Genomic DNA, 24,407 nt, shown 5'->3' on the forward strand with positions numbered 1-24,407 from the left:
AAATTTCATCAAATTGGCTCCCGCTTGTGTATTGCTTTTATCAATAATTTACATTTTTTAGCTCTGAATACTTAATTTATATTTATTTTTAGCCATCAATAGTTATCATAGGATAGGTGATTAAGAATAAACTTATTCGTATTAAAGGTTCACATCATGATCAAATATGTATACTTAAATGTCAAGTAAATGATCACAAGTATGTTTATATTTTAATTCTTAGTTGTTTTTCATAATAATATCACAATATGAGTATAAGTGGTTTAAAAAAAATTATTATAGCATGTGCCTTATGGAATGACTTCGACAAACAATTTCATCAATATATCTTAGCTAATAATGATAATGACGAACCTGTGATTATTATACTACAACTTGCAAAGTATAACACTTGGAACCGTATATCTTCAATTATTATAAGATTTTATGACTTGAATGTACGAAGATCTAATATTGATAATATCGTAAACCTCGTGTCCAGTGTTGGACACGGATCTAAAATCTAGTGTATTTCTATAAATAATCTATAATCTATATGTATGTGTATGTAAGGGTATTGGAGTTCAGAGTTTCAACATTGACATCTTGAAATTACCCATTTGTAATATTGATGCCTTGAAGCCCCTTACCTTCTTGGGTAAAAGGACCCGAGAGACCAGGTCCAACTCCAAGGCATGTATGTGTATGTATATATGCACATGCCAGTATGGAAATGAGGAAGAAAGTATAAAGGTGAAGGTCGGCCCAGGTATGTTTCTTTCTTTTTCTGTCTTATTGTTTTCTGCATTTTTTTTTTTCAGTTTTTAACCGTCAACCATAACATAAGTTGATGCCCAGTCAACTATGTATAGTTGTACCATCAAAGATTTCTTAAAATTGATTGAATAAGTCATAAATAAGATGTACAGTATATTTTTCCAAAAGCAAAAATCCATGAAAGTTACAATTAAATTATCTTTGTAAAATAACAAAATTAGAATATATGGGAAATGCTAAATACAGCCCTAAGGGCTGTATTTAACGTGCATAAAATAACTTGTACCTTCTATATTAAAAGCTCACCCCTTGATTATCATGGTAAATGTATAAATACTTTATGCACCTTAAACACAACCCTAAGGGTTGTATTTAGCAAACCCATATATATATATATACCTTTTTCCGTTACTTTTTAATTTTTTTTTTTTATATGGATCAATCAGAATATACGAGCTAGCATGGTATTTAGGATATGCAATGGCGATAGCGATGACGGAAGTCTTACGGTGTCGGTGACGGGTGGTTATGGAAGCGGCTATTGGTAGTTGTGACGACGTCGAGTGGTTTAAGTTGATTTAAAGGTGATAATGAAAATATTTTAAAAAATAAAAGCTTAGATTGTAAATTAGTAAAATAAGAGTTTAGACTGTAAATTAGTTCATTAAGACCAAATTGGGTAATTCTAATAACTCTTTGTATAAGGGTTGTTCATTAAGGGCAATTTCATAATTTCAAAGTAACGATTGTGTAACACTTTTTAAAAATGAAGGGTGAGATAATTTTTATTAAGGAGTAGACAATGTTGACTTAAACATTTTTGGGGCCACAAGCGACATCAATTTATGAGCCTAGTTCATTAAAGTTGTTCTTTGAATTTACATAAGTAAAATTCACACAGAAATAACACGATCTTGTTTCAGGTGCTAGACAAATGCCCGTACGATGCAACGGAAATGATGGCAGCATCAATGTGATGGTGGTGGCAACAGTTAGTGGTGTGCAAAAATTGGGTCCCTGTTTCGAGTCGGAGCAAAAATTGGTCATGACAAAAATGGTCAACTCCGGTTTGAATGACTAGTCATGGGCAAAATAACCAATCGTGAACTAGCCGATTTAAAAAAATTCAACAGTACTGCCCTAATTTTTTCTCTCTCTCTTTTTTTTTTTTGAAATTAAGCGTGAGAAATAGGGACAATTAGCTAGTTATCGGCTTAGCGCTATTATAGCCCCAAACATATAAAAATAATGAGGGCTTTAGGATTTTGTAGGCCTTAGCCCTATGCCTGACCCATATATGCTATTGGGCCGACCACATATAATTTAATTTGGATTCGTGTTGGACGGCGACCATGAATCCATGATCCAATAAGTAAATCTTAAAAAAATCATGTTGTTTACTGATTTGCAAAATCCACACAACTTGTGGTATGTACGCAACCGTTCTCTTTGCTAAATGCTCTAACTAAAGATACAAGAAATTAAGAATACAACAATCTAATAAATTGCAACCTGAAAATCTGGGTATTATTACTTTATTACTCGGTTAGTCGGTTCTTCTAATGAGCGCATGAGGCCTCCGTTTTTGGATGAAGTGATGAACTAATAAAGCAAGATTTTGATCCAGTCCACAAACTTAGGCCCAGATGGCTTTAAGAGTAGAGTATGCAATATAACCGGACCAAATTTTTTAATCTCAAATATTGGATCCACTTAAAAAATACTTTGGCCCAAATCTAGGCCTCCGAGGCTCTGATGATTGTTGAGAGATCACTCGATCATCTTAAGTCTAATTGATTGCCTTATATAAAGGTAGATTGAGAACTTACTCCTCACACATTAGTTACATTACTACATTTAAAGCTACAAAACTCTGCCATGAAAAACCTTGTTTGTACCGTTAATGAATTCTTTTTCAGTTAGCATCATGTTTCTTACTATTAGAGTACCACCAGAGATGTCTTTATACATTAAGTCAATTGTACTATATATATAATGAATCCGTATCATAATTTTTTATAAGTAGTCTAGACTCTAGATTATTGTTTCGCACAAAAGTACATGACCAACCACTATTTTGATAAATATTCAGAATATATATATATATATATATAATTCAAAAGCAAACAATTAAGAAAAATTGTATGGTAGATATAATATTCAAACTAAGGGGACCAATTGGAAAATTTGTTAGTCTTCTCTAGAGGACAAGATATCAACCGAGTCTTCTGTAGAGGACAACGTAAGCAAGTCTTTTTCTGAAAGGTTCCATGTCAGACCCAAAGTTATTGAACCGTAACATAAGTTAAACTCCCTGTTAACGTATAGAAGTGGCATCAAAGCTTTTTTCTTAAGAAAAAAATAGATGAAATTAAAAAGATCATGATAAGATAAGTAATCTTTATTTCCAAAAACAAAATGGATCTATACAAACTTAGAGAGGTTTGAAAGTACTTATATCACTCTCTAAGTTAGCTTTTTTAAATACGAGTAATATATATATATAAGGAAAAAGAAAACGTAACCACAGCTTGCTCTCAACAAGAGCTATATAATGAGATGACTATCTATGGAATGGTTTGAAAACAATATATCACGTGACCTGATTAGGAAGAAACTTCATCACTTTATCCGTTTTAATTAGAATATACATGTACATAAAGTATATATAAAACGTACGATTTTCTATTAATTTAATTTGTTTTATTTCTTAATTTACAAGTTCATTTAACTTATGGGTAAATGACAAAATGGATCAATCCATGGAAATTTCGAGGTGGTAAACTCTTATGGAGTAGACTAGTTATCTCTAAACGTGATTAGCACAATATTTACTTGCAGTAGCCACTCTATAAATTGATTTGATCGATAACTGTTACTGATTAACGAAACACGCGCGCGCGCACACACAAAGTTGTATTATTATGATCATATATATATAATATACCTCGATCATAAACAAGCTAGCTAGATAGAAATGAACGAGAATAACATGATGTATCTTCATATAATTATGATCATGTGTTGGTTTACAACAATATTATCATTGGGAAGAACTAGTGTTGAAGCTGGTTCCAACTCATCATCGATCGCGAGTAGTATGATGAGCAACAGCATGATAGCAAAGCCCGGATGTCCAACCAAGTGTGGGGAAGTTACAATTCCTTACCCTTTTGGTATTGGCAACGAGACGGGTTGTTCCTTGGACAACACATTCTACGTTACCTGTAACACTTCCGAAACCCCCCCGAAGTTGTTCCTCCGTTCAAGCAACATCGAAATATACAACATTTCGGATTCAGAGTTCCGCATTAAAACTGGAGTTGGCTACAGATGCTACAATAGTAATGGAAGTGTGAGTGACCATTTTGATTGGTGGACCACCTTAATCACATACACTTTCTCTGAGAAGAATATGTTAACGGTCATTGGGTGTGATGATTATGGTTTGATCACAGGGGATGAAGGCAACAGCTTTTCCAGCGGTTGTATTGGATTATGCAGTGCACGAGTGGATGTACCGGATGGGCGTTGCTCAGGGGAAGGCTGTTGCCAGACATCTATTACAAAAGGTCTCCAACATTACAATGTCACACTCAACTCGTTTAGGAACCACACCGATATTTGGTCCATCAATCAATGTGGCTATGCCTTCCTCGGAGAGGTTAGCACTTTTAAGTTTCTTGGTTCCAGTGATTTATCTACTAATTCAGGCTTGATCAAGAGGGTCAGGTCGACTGTTCAAGTTGTGATCGATTGGGTTATCAGACGCGACCAAACTTGCACCGAGGCTACGGAATGCAAAGAGAATAGTCAGTGCTATGATGTAGAAGGTGGTGGGTATCGATGTAAATGCAACCCAGGTTACGAGGGTAACCCCTATCTTGATCAAGGCTGCCAAGGTAGATATATACTTAAGTTTCTTGGCTAACTCAATCAATCTTCTTTTCCATGTCACCAATTACTCGTTTTGGTTGTACGTGTTATATATATATGCATCCGTTTGTTTTCAGACATCAACGAGTGTGCGGATTCAGAAACCTACCCCTGTTATGGTGATTGCAATAATACTCCAGGGGGTTACAATTGTACGTGTCAACCGGGATCCGTTGGTAATGCTACAACACTAAATGGTTGTCAAGTTGTTGTTGATCATGCTAAGGCTTCTTATAAGTTTTCTTGGGTCATACTCGTTATAGGTAATTCTCTCATATAATTAAGTTTATATATATCGGCTAATTAATGATCTAGCGTCCATGCGGAGGTGTCTGAAGGGTAATTAAAGGTATTAAAACTAGGTTTTTTTTTAATCAATTATCCCGGCCCGCTCAATTTAATTTCACTCTTAACACGACTTCTATAATGGATATAAAATATACTTTTAAGTGTTTTTCATTTTCATTCATTAGTCTAGCTAGACCTCATATTGTAAAATATGTATCGGGAAGGCTCATATTAATTTAAAATACTAAGACGGCCGGGTGCCATTGCTAGCTATAGTCGTTGACGTTGAAAATTAATGTTTCCATGGACCATATATGTTAGTTATCAAAAACTATATATGTTTGATTTTTAAATGTTCTTCATTTTGAATTCATTATATATGTAGCGATTGTGTTGGGCCTGTTTGCGATATTATCCGGAATAACAGGATATTTCTTCGGAATAAGAAAAAGAAAGCTAACTAGGCTCCGAGAAAAGTTCTTTGAGCAAAATGGGGGTGTGTTATTGAAACAAAAGATCAATTCACAAGGGTCTCATGAGGCCATGACTTTGTTTAGCACTCAACAACTGCGGAAAGCCACCAATAATTATTCTCAGGACCAAATTATTGGACGAGGTGCATATGGTGTAGTGTACAGAGGAGTTTTGTCCGATGAGCGTGTGGTTGCGATAAAGAAATCTAGGCTAATGGATAGTAGCCAAGCAGAGCAATTCATCAATGAAGTCTTGATCCTTACACAAGTCATCCATCGAAATGTGGTAAAGCTTTTGGGGTGTTGCTTGGAAGAGGAAGTCCCTGTACTGGTGTATGAATTCATCTCCAACAACACTCTTTTCCATCATCTTCATTATAGATCGGGCGGAATGAGTTGGTTATCTTGGGACAATCGGTTGAGGGTAGCTATTGAAGCTGCCGGTGCACTTGCATACCTTCATTCGGAAACTATTATGCCAATCATACATAGGGATGTCAAGTCGACCAACATACTGATAGATGAAAACTACACCGCTAAAATTTCAGATTTTGGTGCATCAAGGTTAGTCCCATTAGATCATGAACAAGTAACCACACTGATTCAAGGAACGCTTGGGTATTTGGACCCGGAATACTTCAACACAAGTCAACTAACCGAAAAAAGTGATGTTTATAGCTTTGGGGTGGTCCTTACAGAACTCATAACCGGCAAAAAGCCCATTGGTATTGACAGAACCAATACAGAAAAGAATTTAGCGACATACTTTGTCAAGTCAATTGAGGAGAACCGCTTATTTGAAATTGTTGAACCAAGACTCTTACGAGAAGGAACTATTGAGCAGTTAGAAGAGATAGGTAATCTGGTAAAGAGATGTCTTAGTTCACAAGGCCGGGATAGACCTACAATGAAAGAAGTAGCGGTGGAGCTAGAGGGCATGAAAAAATTACCTCATCCTTGGCTTGAACAACAAACATTTGAAGAGAGTCGAAGCTTAGTCCTAGAAGTCGAGCAATCTGATCTTTATGATGTCCCATTAGTTTCATCCGCTACTAATGAATGGGAAACTTACTCAGGTAGCACGGACTTGGCATTTGAAGTAAACAGACCACGTTAATTCAATATCGATGCTTAATTCTTACGCTGTCGATTGTTTGAGCATTGCTACCAAGCTTGCACAAAATATAGCTAGTAAGGTTATAGTTGTGTTTTCAGTATTCATGTATGTTGTGATCGTTTTTAGCCTCCTAGCTAGGAGTTCAGGACATGGAAGGAAAAAACATTGTATTTCCATGTAACTTTGTAATAGTCTTTAAAGTTTCTAAAGCTATGTGAAAATATATGTTTATGTAATACGGAGTATATAAACTAATTGGCAACTTAGTTTGTTCATTTATATACACATTTTAATGTTTTATGCAAATTTCAATGGGTGACCCATCTGAAGGCTAAAAGCCAAAGCAACTAAGCAGTTAACTTTTGAAAGAAATTCATCTTGTAGATAAGTGTACAACTCTGTAAATCCTGTATATCCTTGGTGTACGATTAGTTGGAAGATAAATGTACACAATAATAGGTACGACATGCTATCCAAATGTTCAGCCGTATTCCGTGCTCTGTTTTGTGCACATATAGAGGCCTTTTAACTACTTATACACCATTTAAAGCCCGTGCATATGTCTACAACAACTATACATCTGCACACAAAGAAATCGACTTGCTGATCGACATCGAAGTACAGATCAAAATTAAACCTAAATACCTTATACTAGACAGGGTAAGTGGATATCGTTCTCACGAGATACGTATGTGGTTATAGTCAAGTTTTGACAACTTCCGATTTGTTTTGAAAATATAAAGAAAAAAAAATTTAATTAACGAAATAACTAGACTTAAATTACTGAAACAAGACAATAATAAGAATATAAGTTGTAAAAAATATTAAAAAGTGCATCCCTCCCGAATTTCAAAAGTCGTATAATTTACTTAATAAACTTTATAGAGTATTTATTCTATATTACATAGACATAATTTTATTAATTAACAAGAACAATTTTGGGCACAACCTATGTTAGATGACATGTCTTGATCGTTAATCTAGGTGGTCTTGGCATAAATCATTAACTCACAATAAATTATATTACGAAAATTCAAATCAAATAATAGTGAATAAATACTCAATCAGTCATATGATTTTTAATCCAAAAAGAACAATGATATTGCGACTGAAAGTAAAGTTAATCAAATACTAACAATTGTTCATTGAAAAAGATAAAAAAAAAAAAAAAAAAACCTTAGCCGGACATAATATTTGGTGAGGAGGCTCCCTCAAATAAACCTGTCAAACATATATACCCCTCTCTAATCTTCATGCCCACGTAACCTTTCTAGTAGACATAAACAAAAAGGGAAAAAAATCTGTGTGTGTATGTAACTTGTCTTCAGCTACTATTTTAGGAAAGAAATTTTGTTTTGGTTCATTGTATGTAAGTAACTTGTTAAACTGAACGAATCGTGTAAATAATATGCTAAATGCTGATGTGGTGGTCTCTCATTAGGCCACATATCAGATGTTTAATGGTGCCCTGTTAGCATATGATCGATTTCTTACACAATTCGTTCAATTTTGAGACAAATTTACATATGATAAACCAAAATAAAGTTTTTTTCTTACAATAGTAGTTGAAGACAACCCTTAAAACAATATTATGGACCTATTCTTTGTGTATTGACTATTGCTCCGTCCAAATGAAAAACAATTGAGGGAGTTGGGCCGGAGAATGATACGGCCCAAATGAAGAATACAAAAACAAGTCTTCAGTTTGTAAAATTTAGTCTTTGTCGTGCACTCGTGCCTTCCCATTTGCACAATAAAAACAAATAAATAAGAAGACAGCTTTCTTAAATGTTATCCCCCCACTAATCATGAGGCCTGTGCTTATAATAACTTTTCCGGGGAGTACTTAGAAGGAAGGACGCTGGACGCTATTGTTAGCGGGAGTCCTCCACCATGCGTCTTGATGGAGAGTCTTTGTGAAGAAGTTGGAGGACGACCAAAAAGTGGGACCAAATGTGTTTTCTTTTCTTTTTTTAATTTTTTTAGTCAATTATATATATATATATATATGGTAAAGTTCCAAATAACTTGTTTTATAGACATGGAGAGTCTTGGGAGGAGTCTTGAGAGGAGTCCTGTTGACTTGACAGTGAGAAAGCTGGAGAACTCTCCTCGTAAGGAGAGGCCTGATAAAACTTTCATTAGAATTATAGCTCTGTGGTGTGCTGTAAAAGCTAGCTTATGAACAAATATCTTGGTTCATCATATCAACCTTGCCTTTATGTCATAGTTTTGTCACAAACTACATTCGACAGCGTCAATTCACTTACCACATCATTTTAAGTCATATTTTACCCTTTTAGCTCAAACCTGAAATGCATATAACATATAAAGTAAGTCTTATTCTAATAAAAAATAAATTTATCTATTATTTTTAAATCATTTAATATATATCTAATTATGACTTATCACTTACTTGAATCGAATTATAAATAATAGATTAGGAACTAACACGTATACCAAACTTCCTCTATCATGACTTATCACTTACTTGAATCGAATTATAAATAATAGATTAGGAACTAACACGTATACCAAACTTCCTCTATCAGACCAATTAACACATTTTTAAGGGGATAATATAAGAAGACATCACTGACTATGCCACTAACTTAGAAAATGACTTTAATTTGGTACTCTTTAGGATAGAAATATATAATTCAAACAACCGATAGAAACACATAGCTAATATACATTACAACTTGACATATGGACTTAATTAACATCTAAATTTCATTTTGTGCCGAAGTTGAACTTTCAAATTAACAATATATAACGTAGCTAAAATATACGTATGTCGTTGTTCTTGAAGAAAATTAATTTTGTTTAATTAAGGTTAGTTGGTGCATCTCTTTTCATGACTCATGTGTGTGAACGATCAAAGACTTGGTAAATTGGCAAGTGTCAGTCAAAGTTGAGAAAGAATCAAAGTCATGCCCGATGGAATTTGGGGGAATATCTTTTACGGATATGAATAATTGTTTTACCAACTAGCACTAACAGATAGTTTTATTAAGTTCTTCAAAAAAACTAAACATTAAATAACTAAGATGTGCAACTAAAGTAGTTTTTAGTCAATTAGCTATTAAATGGGAGAAACTAACATGTTTCTGCAATTTATGATCATCATCATGTGTCTGTTCACAACATTACCTATTACAACTATAGGCTTGGGAAGAACTGTTGGGTTTTATAACTAATTATCACAACATATCACAAAGCATGTAGCGGAAGACAAGATCTATGTAGTTTAACTAATTAACCAAGGAATAGAATGTGTACCTTAATATGGAGAGATTGAAGACAAAACAAGGTTTAACTTAACCTCTCTACGATTGCACACTCAACGGTGGAACGTTGTATGCTAGTACTTGATCACGAACAACTCTTTGCTTAAACCCGAAAACCTAGCTAACCCGAAAACCCTTTTTCTAGCTATGGAAAACCGAAAACCAAAACCCTTTGGATTATTGGTTTCGGTCGAGAGAGAGGGAGAGAAAAGAGAGGAGAAAACCCTATGGATTTAATTGTGTATAAAACCAAATAACATAGGTTTGTATTTATAGGTTTAGGAAACTTAATGACTAAGTCTTGGAGTGTAACACCCCGACTACGGCGGAAACACGAGATGCCACAGAACGACATGGTACAAAAGATTAGATGAAAAACATCATAATTAAAGTTTTAAGATTGTCCCAAAATAAACGATTACATAGTTCAAATTCAATTGTTTAAGACCATTACATAAATCTAAATCCGAATTAAAAAGATACTTGTTTGCATTACAAGTCTTCAAACATCAAACAGTTACAACATCCAGAGGCGGTCTATTAGCAAACCTACTGCTCTAAACCTGAAAAGCATGAAGAAAAAGTGTCAACTACGAGAGTTGAGTGAGTTCATAGGTTTTTTTAACTAGCAACATATACATATTAATATACCAATTATGATCGAAAATAAAGGACCACCAATAAGGACCTTCAAATATCTTTACAAATTTTCTTTTCCAAAAACGTATGTTCAAATCTTAATACTCAAATCTTAATATCCAATCATTTCAACTTCAATTTCTTTTAACCACGAGGGCAAAACTTAAATAGTTTTTTGGTGAATAAATACTTGAGCCACTACTACTACCATTTTCAAGTCCAAGCTTTATAATACTTCTTATCTTTGCACAAGCTGTCAATCAAGTGTCTTACTTATACTTGGGGTCGTGTCATGAGGACGACCGATTAAACTTACGTAGCTAGAACACCCTAATGGTCGGACTGGAAGTGATGGTCGTCACGAAGGCAACCAACCTTCCATCGTTACACTCTGGATGGGTGGACGACTCCTAGTTGCGCAACTATCTAACTACATGCCTCCCTTAGGAGTAAATAGTAGTGTACCGAAAAGAAAACGGGTTGACAGAACTCAAGTTCATCATATAACAGTTATCACTTGGAACATACGATATAACTTCATATCATAATCATACTTATCAAGAGTCATTTCATATATCAAACTTTCTTTCAAGAAACGCTTCATACATATGTATAAAATAACTTTACTTATCATGTTTTTCACCCCGAAAGTTAAACTCATAAAATAGTTTGAAAGGGGCTATGACTCACTTGATTGGAGGGTGTTAGGGGCTGATCAAGTACGTGGAATGCGCCTAGTGGTGTCGTTCCTCAAGCAAGCCTAAACCATGGTATTCAAATATACACAACGTAAGTGTGTGTTACATAAACTAGTAAACTAGATCATGAGATGTATGCTAGCAGGCTTGCCTATCTTTGGTTGTTACTTAATTATGGAATCAAGTGTATTATGATGTTCAAAATGTTTGGTTAAATTAGAATTGGTGATAAGAGTAGTTTTCGCGTTATACGTTTTTGCGCGTTTATTGGAATTTCGGTAGTTTGGCTTTGAAACACATGATTTCTTTTGTATGCTTAGCCTTGTAAATTTTATTTGATATTGGTACTGTAAAATTATGAATCTTAAAATATATTTTCTGATTTATATTAATTTCCTTGATTTATTATTATTTAATTAATTATTTTTTCCATTTATTCATTAATTAATTAAATAATTCTTTATAATTATTTTTAGGTTCTTAAATTACCTTTAAAAATTCATAGATAAATATATTGTGATTATCTACTGATTAATATGCTTTTAAACTTGTAATGTTATATTTTATATATTTATTCAAGCTTTATTATTATTTATTTAATAATAGTGATTAATTAGTGATTTTAACTTAGTTATTTATTCTTAAATCATATGAAACTTGGTTCTTTTCTTGTAATTATTTTTCTACAGTAGGTTTGAGTTATTTTATCATTGGTTATGTGAATTTGTCCAAGTTCATGATTTATATGATTTATTATTGATTTAATTATCCTTTAAATCCCTTTTAAATTCATTAATTCATAAAAACACTTAGAAATCACCACAAGGGTTTTTGTCCAAAAATTTCAGGTCTTTCTAGGCACCTTTTATCAATAAAAATTTATAACTATTCAACCTCTCTTGTGTCCTTATACTTTGAGGACTTTTAAATATGAAAATCGTTTACCGAAATAGTGATTTTTGCCTCATTTCTCAACCAAATTAAGTGCTTCAAAAGGGATTTTTGTTCTTATTTCATTTTTTCCAGAATATCTATCATATTTTGATGTTCTAAGTCGTGATTGTGGTGGTGGTGTGCTATGTGCAATTTTTGCTTTCGGTAATTTTTAAGCTTGTTATTGTCTTGAACCAACCAAGTTGAGTTTTGTAATATTAATATCAATATTTCACAGTAACTTTGTGATATTTTCTTGGTTATTTGATTTTGGTGCAAGTGGGTGCTAAAAGTGCATTTTTACAAGCTTTCGGTTTTTGATTTCAAGCCTATTTTGCCTTGTTTGGTTCCATAATCATATTTTTGTCATTACCATAATTTTTCCAGAATATTAACCTTAATATTAACACATTTTTCACTTATCACAAGCCTAGCTTCATCTCACAATCCAAACAACAATCCAATTTTCTTAAATCTAGCATGCATGTAATCATCTCATCATTTTAACAACAATCTTTATCCAACAAAAATCCATCAACATAAAAATGTATTTTTATGAAATTTTCCAAAAATATATACATAAATATTATATAAAATATGTTCATCTTTTTATATAAAAAGTTACTTTACAACTAATCAACACATATCCACCTTTTTGATGCTAACTTTCATAGATCCAACACTTTATCAATAAAATCTATATTTTTATAAATATTTCCAGAAATATTACCTTCATAATATGTATGAGTATAACCATCTTTCAAAGGAAAAATCATATCAAAGCCTATTAAACACACAACCACACTTTTGGGTCTTAAACTAGTCGAATCATTAGACTTTTCTTCATGGATTCAACATGCATGAGCATGAGAAGAAAAACCATATCAACTTTGCCCTCATTAAGTGTATATTTGAAAGGAAACTTGAAGATTCATAAAGAAAACATAAAGAAAATAAAATCTTTTGATGAAACCTTTTTAATATGAACATAAACAAGATTAAGCAAGTAAAGAGATGAAGATTATACCCTTGAAGAACAGTTTTTGGAGATGGAAAAAGGGCAGATTTTCGGGGCCTTTAAGCTCCAAGAATACCCTTGTTTTAACCTCAAAATGCCCCTTAATCTATAGCCTAATCCAACCCTTGCTTAGCCTAACTTAAACCTTATTAATAGCTAGTGTTTAGATGAGTTTTGTGGGTGTTCTTACCCACTTTGTGGCTGCCGAAAATGAAGAGAAAAAGGAGGGAGAAAGAAAGGTTTTTGAGGGAACGTAGACAACCTAACTAGCATATATATAATATTAAAAGTACGGTTGTTACATGGAGGGTTTTGGAAGCCCCATTCGACCGTCCCCCTTGGAAAACAAAACAAGGGAAGTTTCCTAATTCCAACTCTTCTCCGTTAAGTCCGTTAATTAAGTACCGTTAACTTTTAACTCTTTTAACGAACCCCCGTTAGATTTTCGTGATCAAATTAATCAATAAATTACATTTAATATATTAATTAATTTATATTAACATTCACGTTGAGGTGTGACCCCGTAGGCTTAAATACTTGAGCTCGTAACGAATGAAGGTAATAACATTGCTAAGCGTCTAGCAACACCGCAATGCTCCCGAAAACATTTAAGTACTGTTTAAATGATTAAGGCATTTATTATCCCTTTGTTCAGATACCTTTGTTAAATATGAATATGGATCGAGATCATTTCATCATTTAACGATTATGTTTCTCATTTCATAACTAATTAATGATTACCAAATATAATCGAGAACAATCTGGATTTATTTGGGCACGGCCATGCAAACATCTTTAATCAGTCCGAATGAGGGCGCCAATGGTATCATACTTCAATTTTCAAATCGAAAGAACAAATCCTATATTGACTACACGTGTCAGTTATCATATTTCACGATGCTTTCTGAAAATAACCCTTTATGTACCCCTTTATACAGGTGAGTTAGAACTACATCTAATAAGTGCGATTCATATATGCTGACCTACTTGTATCTCAAGTCAAAGGATCAATAAAAGTAACCATTTACGAATTTTACTTATGACGACGATCCATAAAGCGATAATTCGTTAGTGGGGTAGTCCGATATGCATCCGCTATGGATATCATGTGAGTTTGGTGGGATCCATCCATTACATATTCCAAGAATATAACCAATCACTCACATTTGTCTTTGTTTAATTATATTCTCATATAATTAATCGACAATGGACAATTTAGAATATTCGATAATATATAAGATATTAAACGAACTATTCAAGGATTAAACATGCAAATATAGGACACAATTTAATGTTGAATGAAATTAAACATATCAAGTACTTTATTTCATTATAGAAAATATAAATTGTTTAACATCCCTTATCCAAATACCGAACAACAGATTTACATGAAATAACTAGCTAATTTAAGACCTATGCCATCGGCATGCCTTTCAAGCTTGGGCCTAGACAAAGCTTTCGTGAAAGGATCAACTAAGTTAAAATCTGTGTGAACTTTGAGTAGATTGATTTCTCCTAGTTCGATTTGCTCTCGAACATAGTGATATCGTCTAGCATAATGTCTGGCACCTTTCTGAACTCCGGGTTCGTTGGCAATGATTAATGCACCGGAATTATCACAGTACAAATCAGTGGGTAATTCATTTGAGGCAATCACGTCAAGCCCGCTAATGAACTTCCTTATCCAGACTGCTTCCATTGCGGCTTCTAAGGCGGCAATGTACTCAGTCTCTGTTGCAGACATGGCGACTGTGGTTTGTTTCTTGCTTTTCCAATCCACAGCTCCCCCGTTTAAAACGAAAACGAATCCTAATTGAGACTTCGTGTCATCTTTATCAGTTTGAAATCCAGCATCACAGTATCCGGTCAGTTTGAGCTCTAAGTCTGGATTTCCTCCATACACCAAGAATATATCTTTAGTAGCTCGTAGGTACTTCAGAATATTTTTAACAGCAATCCAATGGCTTTCACCGGGATTCTGTTGATATCGACTCACGATGTTTTGCACGAACGCCACATCGGGTCTAGTGCATCTAACTGCATACATAATAGATCCTACAGCCGAAGCATAAGGAATTCTACTCATACGCTCTACCTCACTAAGAGAATCCTAATAGCTCTAATGTCCGCGACTGGAGAAAAGGTTTCCTCATAATCAACGCCGAAACGTTGAGTATAACCTTTCGCCACGAGACGAGCTTTATAGGTGTGTACATTTCCATCCATGTCAGTCTTCTTCTTGAAGATCCACTTACACCCAACGGTCTGAACATTTTGTGGAAGATCAACCAAGCACCAAACTTGATTGTCTTTCATGGATTTCATTTTCACATTCGTAGCTTCAAGCCATTTGTCAGATTCCGGAACTGATAATGCAGCTTGGAAATTCGGAGGCTCATCAAGATCTCCAAAAACGTCTTCTTCTACCATCAGACATAGTCTTTCGGTAGGACGTTTTGTCCTTTCGGACCTACAAAGTGGAATCGCTTCATTATCATCGACTTGAGGTTCATCACATTGAACATTTCCCCCCCCCCCCCCCCAAGTTGATGATTGCTAGTATCTTTAGAAGGTGACACATCTTTCTCTTGAATCTCATCAAGTTCTACAATCCTCCCACTGTTCTCTTGAACTAACTTTTTTTCAAAGAACTCAGCATAACGAGCAACACGAACAGTGTTTTTGGCGGGATCATAGAAGTCGTAACCCATCGTTTCCTTAGGGTATCCGAAAAAGATGCACTTGGTAGTTTTGGGTTCAGTTTGTCAGGCGTATCACTCTTCACAAGTGCCTCACATCCCCAGACTCTTAAGTTTAGGGACATCACCATGCCATAATTCGTACGGTGTCTTGTCCACCTTCTTGGTTGGAACCATATTGAGAATGCGCATCGCAATCTCTAGAGCATAATCCCAAAACGAAAATGGGAGAGTTGTACGGGTCATCATCGATCTTACCATTTCTAGCAAGGTTCGATTTCTCCTTTCAGACACTCCATTATGCTGAGGAGTGTATGGAGGAGTAAGCTGTTGGACAATGCCACACGCTTTAAGATAATCCTTAAACTCTTGGCTTAAGTATTCACCACCTCAATCCGAACGAAGAATCTTGATGGTTTTACCGAGTTGATTTTCAACTTCATTCTTAAACTCTTTGAATGTTTCGAAGACTTCATGTTTATGTTTAAGCAAGTAAACATAACCATAACGACTGAAATCATTCGTAAAAGTAATGAAGTAGCTAGCTCCTTTTCTTAACACATGTCTAAATGGGCCACAAACATCGGTATGGATGAGTCCAAGAAGATCTTTAGCCCTTTCTGGCGTATGCTTAAAGGGTTTTCGTGTCATCTTGCCGGAAACACATGACTCGCATATATCAAATGATTCATCATTCAATTTCAAGATCCCTTCACGTTGAAGTCTTTCAATGCGATTTTTACCAATGTGTGCAAGACGACAGTGCCAAAGATAGGTAGAGTCCAAGTCAGTCTCGGCTCTTTTGCTAACATTATACATTGAATTATTTGAAACACAATCACGCATATCAATTTCATAAATACCATTAAAAGCAATAGCATCAAAATAATGAACATTATTTTTAGAAACTGAAATACCAATATCATTAAAAACATTAATGAATCCGTTGTCTTTCAACAAAGAAACTGAAATAACGCCTCTAGTAATAGAAGGTGCATAATGACAATTGCCTAATACAATAATTAAACAGGAGGGAAGAACTAAATGAAATTCTCCGATTGCTTCAACAGTTGCTGGTAGACCATTGCCAACTATCAACTGCAAAGCTCCGGGCTTCAGTTTCCTCCTTTTCCTAAGCCCCTGTAATTCATTACAGGTGTGAGTGCCACAGCCAGTGTCATAAACCCACGATTTACGCTTAGTTAAGGAAAATAATTCAATTGTGAAGATACCTGAAGTACTAGCGCCGCTAGTATTCTTCTTCTTCGAGTTCAACTCGGCAAGATACTTAGGACAGTTCCTCTTCCAGTGCCCGACTTCATTACAATGATGACAGCTCTGGTCTTTAGCCGTTGTACCCCTTTTTCGTTAAAGACATTTCATTGCCCTTGGCGATTGATTTTCTTTTCTGGACTTTTCCCCCTTTTCTTTCAAGAACTTGGGGTGTTGGAATTTTCTTTGGAAGCTGTTTTTCATACTCAATTATCATAGCATAGAGTTCAGTGACGGTATTACTCGTCCCATGTAAACGACAATTGCTCACAAAATCCTCAAAGTCCTTAGAAAGTGACTTGAGAATTATTCCAATCATAATTGGAGGAGCATAAGCATTATCCAGCTTTTCCAATTCCTCAAAATACATTTTCAATTTCAGTATATGAGGTCCAACTGGTGTTCCTTGTTTGTGTTGTAGGCTAAGAAGTGCTTTATGCAAATCATACATATACTGCCCTACATCCACGGTATCGGTTGCACTCAACTCATTAGTTGCAGCACCAATTCCAGGAACAACTGATCTCTCCTCATCAAGGACTTCATAGTTGTTTAGAACATTTCTCGGTCTATGAATGAGATCGTTTGAATTTCATCCAGAAAGATTTTTCCTATCAACCTTTTGTCGAAAAGTATTGGTGTTTGTGGAGGGATTCATCCCCATCTACAAAACAGATTAAGTTCAAAAATCAGTATTTTCGATAATCGATCCTTGAGAAATTAATTACCCAAATGTTTATGGAATAAACAATTAATCTCATCAAGGCTAGAATCCAATTGACATACAACCATTTTATCAGTTGATCTGCTAGAAATGATTGCACTCAAAAGGTAAGTAACGATCAGTAATTGCATTACAAGTGCAATTCCTAGAAAGTATGGGACCTACGTAAGACGCTCAATTCATCAAGCGATCTTTTGTAGTCATGTTTTGTCCCATCTTTTGCCACGGGTCAAGGTCTCACCGCTTAACTCGCTTTAAGTCGTCCAACTAAGAACGTGCAAAATTGACCACCACTGTGTACCAGTGAATGGGTTTTGCCATGCAATCGTCATTTCACCACTGTGTACCAGTGAGTAAAACAACGACCCCATGTGTCCTTGACAAATTGGATGGCAATGACTTAAGTTTATTTGGGTCATACAATTTGATATGTGATCAAAAGGTTATGTTTAAAAGATTCATGCATATCTTCCAAACATAATATTTAATAAAATCATTTGTATAGTCTTAGCAACACGAGAGAGCTCGGTAGTTCCATTTGAACGCACAAAGAAGCGCAAAGGCAAAGGTATGCGATAAACGCGATTTAAAAACCCGCCCTTTTAGAAGGCTAGCGCACTCCGACTTATACCTCTCTTAGAGTTTGTTAAAATGGGTGAGCCGGTGTATCTCAAGGTTGTAAGACTCCAATTTTATTAAAAAAATCTCTTATTTCGATATTGCTTAGTCATGTTTATCTTTTCTCAAAACAATTTTACATCACAATTTATCACAATAAATATGCAAAATTATAAACTATAACTATTAAGCATGCAATGAGTTATGGTAGGCCACCTAAACATGTCACTATGGTTTATCAATGTCTAATCCGGCTCCCCCTTCAAAGAATAGGACCACATACATTAAGTTGTCTTGATTGCGTAAGCCTTAAACATGTACAACACAAACTATTATCAAATAATCACATAGTTAGCTTTCTGGAAATTCCAGTAGATTCACGACCTGTTTAGACCTGTTTCTGGTCCGATTCAGATTTTGACCAGAACTACAAAGTTTTATCCCCATGTGTTGAGAATCTACAGTTCAAAGAACAGCTTCTAAATCATTACGGATTAAAAGATATGAATTTTTTAGTAAACTATCGCAAAACAGAAAGTTTATACGAAAAATTCACATTGTCATACAATTAGTTTTACAATTATCTAGTATAATTAACCCTAATGATCAAGATTTCATATCAATATATCTAAGTAAGAATCATGAATGATTTGCCTGAAAAATTCATGATTTTTACTTCTTTTTAACAATTAAAAGTAAAGGTACAACATATAATTACATACAATTTATCACATAAACATGTAATTAAATCAAAACTTGGATTAGGAACCCTAAAAAAAACTTCTTTTTTTATTTTATGGAAAAATTTCGATCCATATATATATATATTAAATAAAACCCTTTTCATATTAAATAATGTAATTAAATTACAAAAACAATTTAACAATATATATATATATAATCGAAAATTTGGAAATCAAGAACCCTAACCCCCCTTCAAGTTTTGATCTTTTGGTAATCAAAAAAACATACATAGTTGTCTCTGATACCACTATTGGGTTTTATAACTAATTATCACAACATATCACAAAGCATGCAGCGGAAGACAAAATCTATGTAGTTTAACTAATTAACCAAGGAATAAAATGTGTACCTTAATATGGAGAGATTGAAGACAAAACAAGGTTTAACTTAACCTCTCTACGATTGCACACTCAACGGTGGAACACTGTATGCTAGTACTTGATCACGAACAACCCTTTGCTTAAACCCGAAAACCTAGCTAACCCGAAAACCCTTTTTCTAGCTATGGAAAACCGAAAACCAAAACCCTTTGGATTATTGGTTTCGGTCGAGAGAGAGGGAGAGAAAAGAGAGGAGAAAACCCTATGGATTTAATTGTGTATAAAACCAAATAACATAGGTTTGTATTTATAGGTTTAGGAAACTTAATGACCAAGTCTTGGAGGGTTTTGGAAGCCCCATTCGACCGTCCCCCTTGGAAAACAAAACAAGGGAAGTTTCCTAATTGTTTCCTAATTCCAACTCTTCTCCGTTAAGTCCGTTAATTAAGTACCGTTAACTTTTAACTCTTTTAACGAACCCCCGTTAGATTTTCGTGATCAAATTAATCAATAAATTACATTTAATATATTGATTAATTTATATTAACATTCACGTTGAGGTGTGACCCCGTAGGCTTAAATACTTTTCGGACATACGTTCATTTTACGTAATCATATTCCAACAAGAACTCTTCAAGATTCCAACTCTAGTAGCATGATCAGCAACATAGCAAAGCCCGGATGCCCGTCCAAGTGTGGGGATATGACGGTTCCATATCCATTTGGCATGGGCAAAGACATAATTGCTCCCTCAGTGACATGTTTTATTTAGCTTGTAATGCATCGTCTGATAGCAACAAAACCCCGCAGTTGTACATTAGATCAGGCAGAAACCTCCTTAGAATACATAGCATTTCAGATTCAGAGGTACGCATCTTTAACAATAATGTCTCCTACAAATTGATGCTACCATCAAGACGGGAAAGTATCTAACGAAAGTAGTTGGGACGTCAACTTCAAAGGGCGCTTCACTTTCTCAAAAAAGAATAAGTTTACAGTCATTGGGTGTGATGATTATGGCTTGATCACGGGGAAAGAGGAAGATGACTTTTCTAGCGGCTGTATTGGATGGTGTAACAAAGCATCGGATGTGCCTGGTGGGCAATGCTCAGGACAAGGTTGTTGTCAGACATATATAAGTAAGGGTCTGGACTATTTCGATGTTACACTTGGAACCTTTGGAAATCACACAGTAAACAAATGTGGCTATGCGTTTCTTTGCGAGGAAGGCAGTTTTGAGTTTCATGGCGTTCACGATTTATCAAATACTTTGGAGTTTTTGCAGAGGATACAATCCACTGTCCCTGTCGTGTTAGATTGGGTAATTGCACCCAACCGAAACTACACTGAGGCAACAAAATGCAAAGAGAACGCTAAGTGCTATGATGTAGAAGGTGGTGGGTATCGTTGCATATGCAACGATGGTTACCAGGGTAACGCCTATCTTGAACCAGGCTGCCAAGGTCAGTTTAAAGTTTAAAACAAAATCATTTATAAAAAAGTACTTTTGTCACTTAATATATCTTAAACAAAGGTTAGTGATCTAAAGTAAGTAACAACCAGCTACTTGCTGTTTTGTTCACCATATAGACATCAATGAATGCAAGGATCCAGGAGCCTACCCTTGTAGCGGTGATTGCATTAATACTCCAGGGAGTTACAACTGCACTTGTTCGTCAGGATACGTTGGTGATGCAAAATCAGAACATGGTTGTCAACTTGCCGCTAAAGGAATTAAGCTTCCTTGGACCATAATCATTATAGGTAATTCTTTCGGCCCTGAAAATCAATCTAGCGAATATGTTAGTTTTCAAACACAATCCTCTATTGAAATTCAGCACAATGACTATCATTAAATGTGTCTTTTCCTTTTCATTGTTATGTAGCAATGACGGTCAGCATGCTAGCAATATTATTTGGAATACCTGTGGTTCTCTTTGGTATAAAAAGGAGGAAGTTAATGAGGCTCCGACAAAAGTTCTTTGAGCAAAATGGGGGTGTGTTGCTGAAACAAAAGCTCATTTCACAAGGATCTCACGAGGCAATGGCTTTGTTTAGCGCAGACGAACTTCGTGAAGCTACTAACAATTATTCTACGGATAAAATAGTTGGCCGAGGTGCCTATGGCGTAGTCTATAAGGAAGTTTTGACTGATAATCGTGTTGTCGCTATCAAAATGTCTAAAATCGTGGATGGGAGCCAATCAGAGCAGTTCATCCATGAGGTCTTGATACTTACACAAGTCATCCATCGAAATGTAGTAAGGCTTCTAGGATGTTGTTTGGAAGAGGAAGTCCCTATACTCATGGCCGGTACTAAAGGGGGGGCAAGGGGGTCCAATGCCCCCCTCCAAATTTAAATTTTGTCATGTATTTTTAAATTTTTCATAAAATTTTAAAAATTTTCTATAGGTTTTTAACGTTTTGCCCCCTTTTAGATTTATTTTTCGTAAGTTTTCTAAGTTTGCCCCCTTTGGAATTTTTTCCTGGTACCGCCTCTGCCTGTACTAGTGTATGAATTCATCCCAAATAACACTCTATGCCATTACATTCATCATAAAGTGGGTGGAATGAGTTGGTTATCAAGGGAGAATCGATTAAAGGTGGCTTCCGAAGCTGCTGGTGCACTTGCATACCTTCATTCAGAAACTATTATGCCAATCATACATAGGGATGTCAAGTCGACCAACATACTGATAGATGATAATTATACCGCTAAAAATTCAGACTTTGGTGCATCAAGGTTAGTTCCATTAGATCACGAACAAGTAACAACTCTTATTCAAGGAACATTAGGGTATTTGGATCCACAATACTTCAACACAAGCAAACTAACCGAGAAAAGTGATGTATATAGCTTTGAGGTGGTCCTTGCAGAACTCTTAACCGGAAAAAAACCAATTGGGGTCAACAGATTAAACGAAGAAAATAATTTAGCAACATATTTTGTCAATTCAATTGAGAAAAACCGCGTATTTGAAATAGTTGAACCAAGACTCTTACGTGAAGGGACACTTGAAAAATTACAAGCAGTTGCTGATCTGATTAAGAGATGCCTTAAATATAAAGGTTGTGATAGACCTATAATGAAAGAAGTAGCAGCGGAACTTGAGGGCATGATAAGGAAGTTGCCTCATCCTTGGCTTCAACAACAAAAATGTACTGGAAACTTGGCCCTAGAAGTCGACCAATCTGATCTTTACGATGTCCCATTAATTCCATATGCTACTAATGAATGGAAAACTAATTACTCAGGTAGCAACACGGGCATGGCATTTGAAGAAAACAAACCACGTTAGATATGGAGGGCTGTTTAAGAATTGCTACAAACCAGCTTATAGAATAGTTGGTGTTTCCCCTGTTTATCTAGAGTTCAAGACTAGTAATGAAAACAAATTGCATTTTCATGTAACTTTGTCATAGTCTCTTAAGTTTAAAGCTACAGTATATGAACTATATATCCGTGTGTCACTAATGTAGGGTAATGTACCATTCGGTTTGATTAACCAAATAAAACTTTCAAATTTTTATCTATATATAAAACAAATATTACACCAAAAATTTCAATTTTGATTAATAATAAATCATAAGTTTAAAATAATTTATAAAATAACTATGGTTTAACAATAAATTTGAAAAATACAAGATATTAGATACAAAAGCATAAATTTTGTGAATCCTTCGGTGTTTTCCTTGAATTGGATTTTCAAGCTTTTTATCAAAAAACATTTTGAAATTGTTATTTTTCAAACACAACAACCTCTACGAAGATTTATCGGTTTAATTACTAAAAATTTGAGTTAATTGCAAAGTTGGTCCTTGTGGTTTACACACTTTAGCAATGGGGGTCCCTTTTTAAGTATTGTTGCAATGGGGTTCCTGTTTTGAGAATTTGTTGCAAGATTGGTCCCTTTCTAACAAAACAGTTAGCGAATGTCCTCAAGCCTTAACAGAAGGGACCATCATTGCTAGTAAACTCAGAAAGGACCCCCATTGCTTAAATGAAAAAACCATAGGGTCAATTTTCCAATTAACAACTTGATATCTTTTTTGATTTAACTCAAGAGATTGCAACATACAATTGTCAGTGTGTCAGATCCTTAATTAGTACTTATGTATACTCAAAATTTTAATAATGGAGATGTACCTTGTATAATCTTTTTTACTTTGATAAAATAATTGATATATAAACTTTTATTATTATTTATAGTTACGAAATTAGAGGTTGTATGTTTGAAATTTTATGCTACCAAAAAGTAAACCTGTTCAAAAACCATATATGGTTTTTTAGTTCCGTGCGTAAGATGTTAAACATTTATGTAGTTGGTGGATTAATAAATATATATTAATAAATGTATAGTTTATTTTAATATAGATCATAACAGACTTTTTAATATGTTTTTTTATATATCGAGTAATACAGTTTGTTATTTTAAACGTGAATATAAATTATTATGTGAATTTGATTATCATCAACAATTGAAGGATTTACAAATTTTAGAATATTTTTGTAGAAATATGTTTTTAATAGTTTAATTATCAATAATCATAAAAAGCTATAGTATATTAATAGTTATATTTAAATTAAGTATTGATTAATTTTTAATGTTTTATAGAAAAGTTAAAAAGTATAATTATGGATCTGGCGCACTGACAATTGTATATTGCAATCCCTTGAATTAAATTGTCACGTTTTTTTTGTGTGAAAATAAATAAAAATAAAAGTGTGTAAAAATTTCTCCACACTAGTGTGTAGAAATAAAAGTTCACACTTTTTAGTGTGAGTATAATTATTTTGTAACACCTCATTTGTCCACGGTAACTTTTTAGTTATCGTTGACAAATTAGGTATTACAAAATAAATATGAAAGTTCAGCCTAAAA

General features: G+C 34.5%; 1 protein-coding gene and 1 pseudogene across 1 annotated transcript; both read left to right on the forward strand.

The window, feature by feature from the left end:
* Nucleotides 1-3,634: 3,634 nt before the first annotated feature.
* LOC122607910 (wall-associated receptor kinase 2-like) lies at nt 3,635-6,806 on the forward strand. Its single transcript, XM_043780984.1, has 3 exons — nt 3,635-4,658; nt 4,770-4,955; nt 5,366-6,806. The coding sequence occupies exons 1-3, from the start codon at nt 3,734-3,736 to the stop codon at nt 6,568-6,570; spliced, it is 2,316 nt and encodes a 771-aa protein (XP_043636919.1). The 5' UTR covers nt 3,635-3,733; the 3' UTR covers nt 6,571-6,806.
* Nucleotides 6,807-17,997: 11,191 nt separating this feature from the next.
* LOC122609520 lies at nt 17,998-22,823 on the forward strand (annotated as a pseudogene).
* The last annotated feature ends 1,584 nt before the right edge of the window (nt 22,824-24,407 follow it).

Source organism: Erigeron canadensis, chromosome 7 (assembly GCF_010389155.1).
Source record: "Erigeron canadensis isolate Cc75 chromosome 7, C_canadensis_v1, whole genome shotgun sequence".
Taxonomy (NCBI): Eukaryota; Viridiplantae; Streptophyta; class Magnoliopsida; order Asterales; family Asteraceae; genus Erigeron; species Erigeron canadensis.

Bases quoted from the DNA above. Each gene is read 5' to 3' on its own strand.
- LOC122607910 (XM_043780984.1), top strand. From the start codon at position 3,734: ATGAACGAGAATAACATGATGTATCTTCATATAATTATGATCATGTGT. The intron at 4,659-4,769 runs GTAGATATATAC...GTTTGTTTTCAG, and splicing joins TCTTGATCAAGGCTGCCAAG to ACATCAACGAGTGTGCGGAT. The intron at 4,956-5,365 runs GTAATTCTCTCA...TTATATATGTAG, and splicing joins TTGGGTCATACTCGTTATAG to CGATTGTGTTGGGCCTGTTT.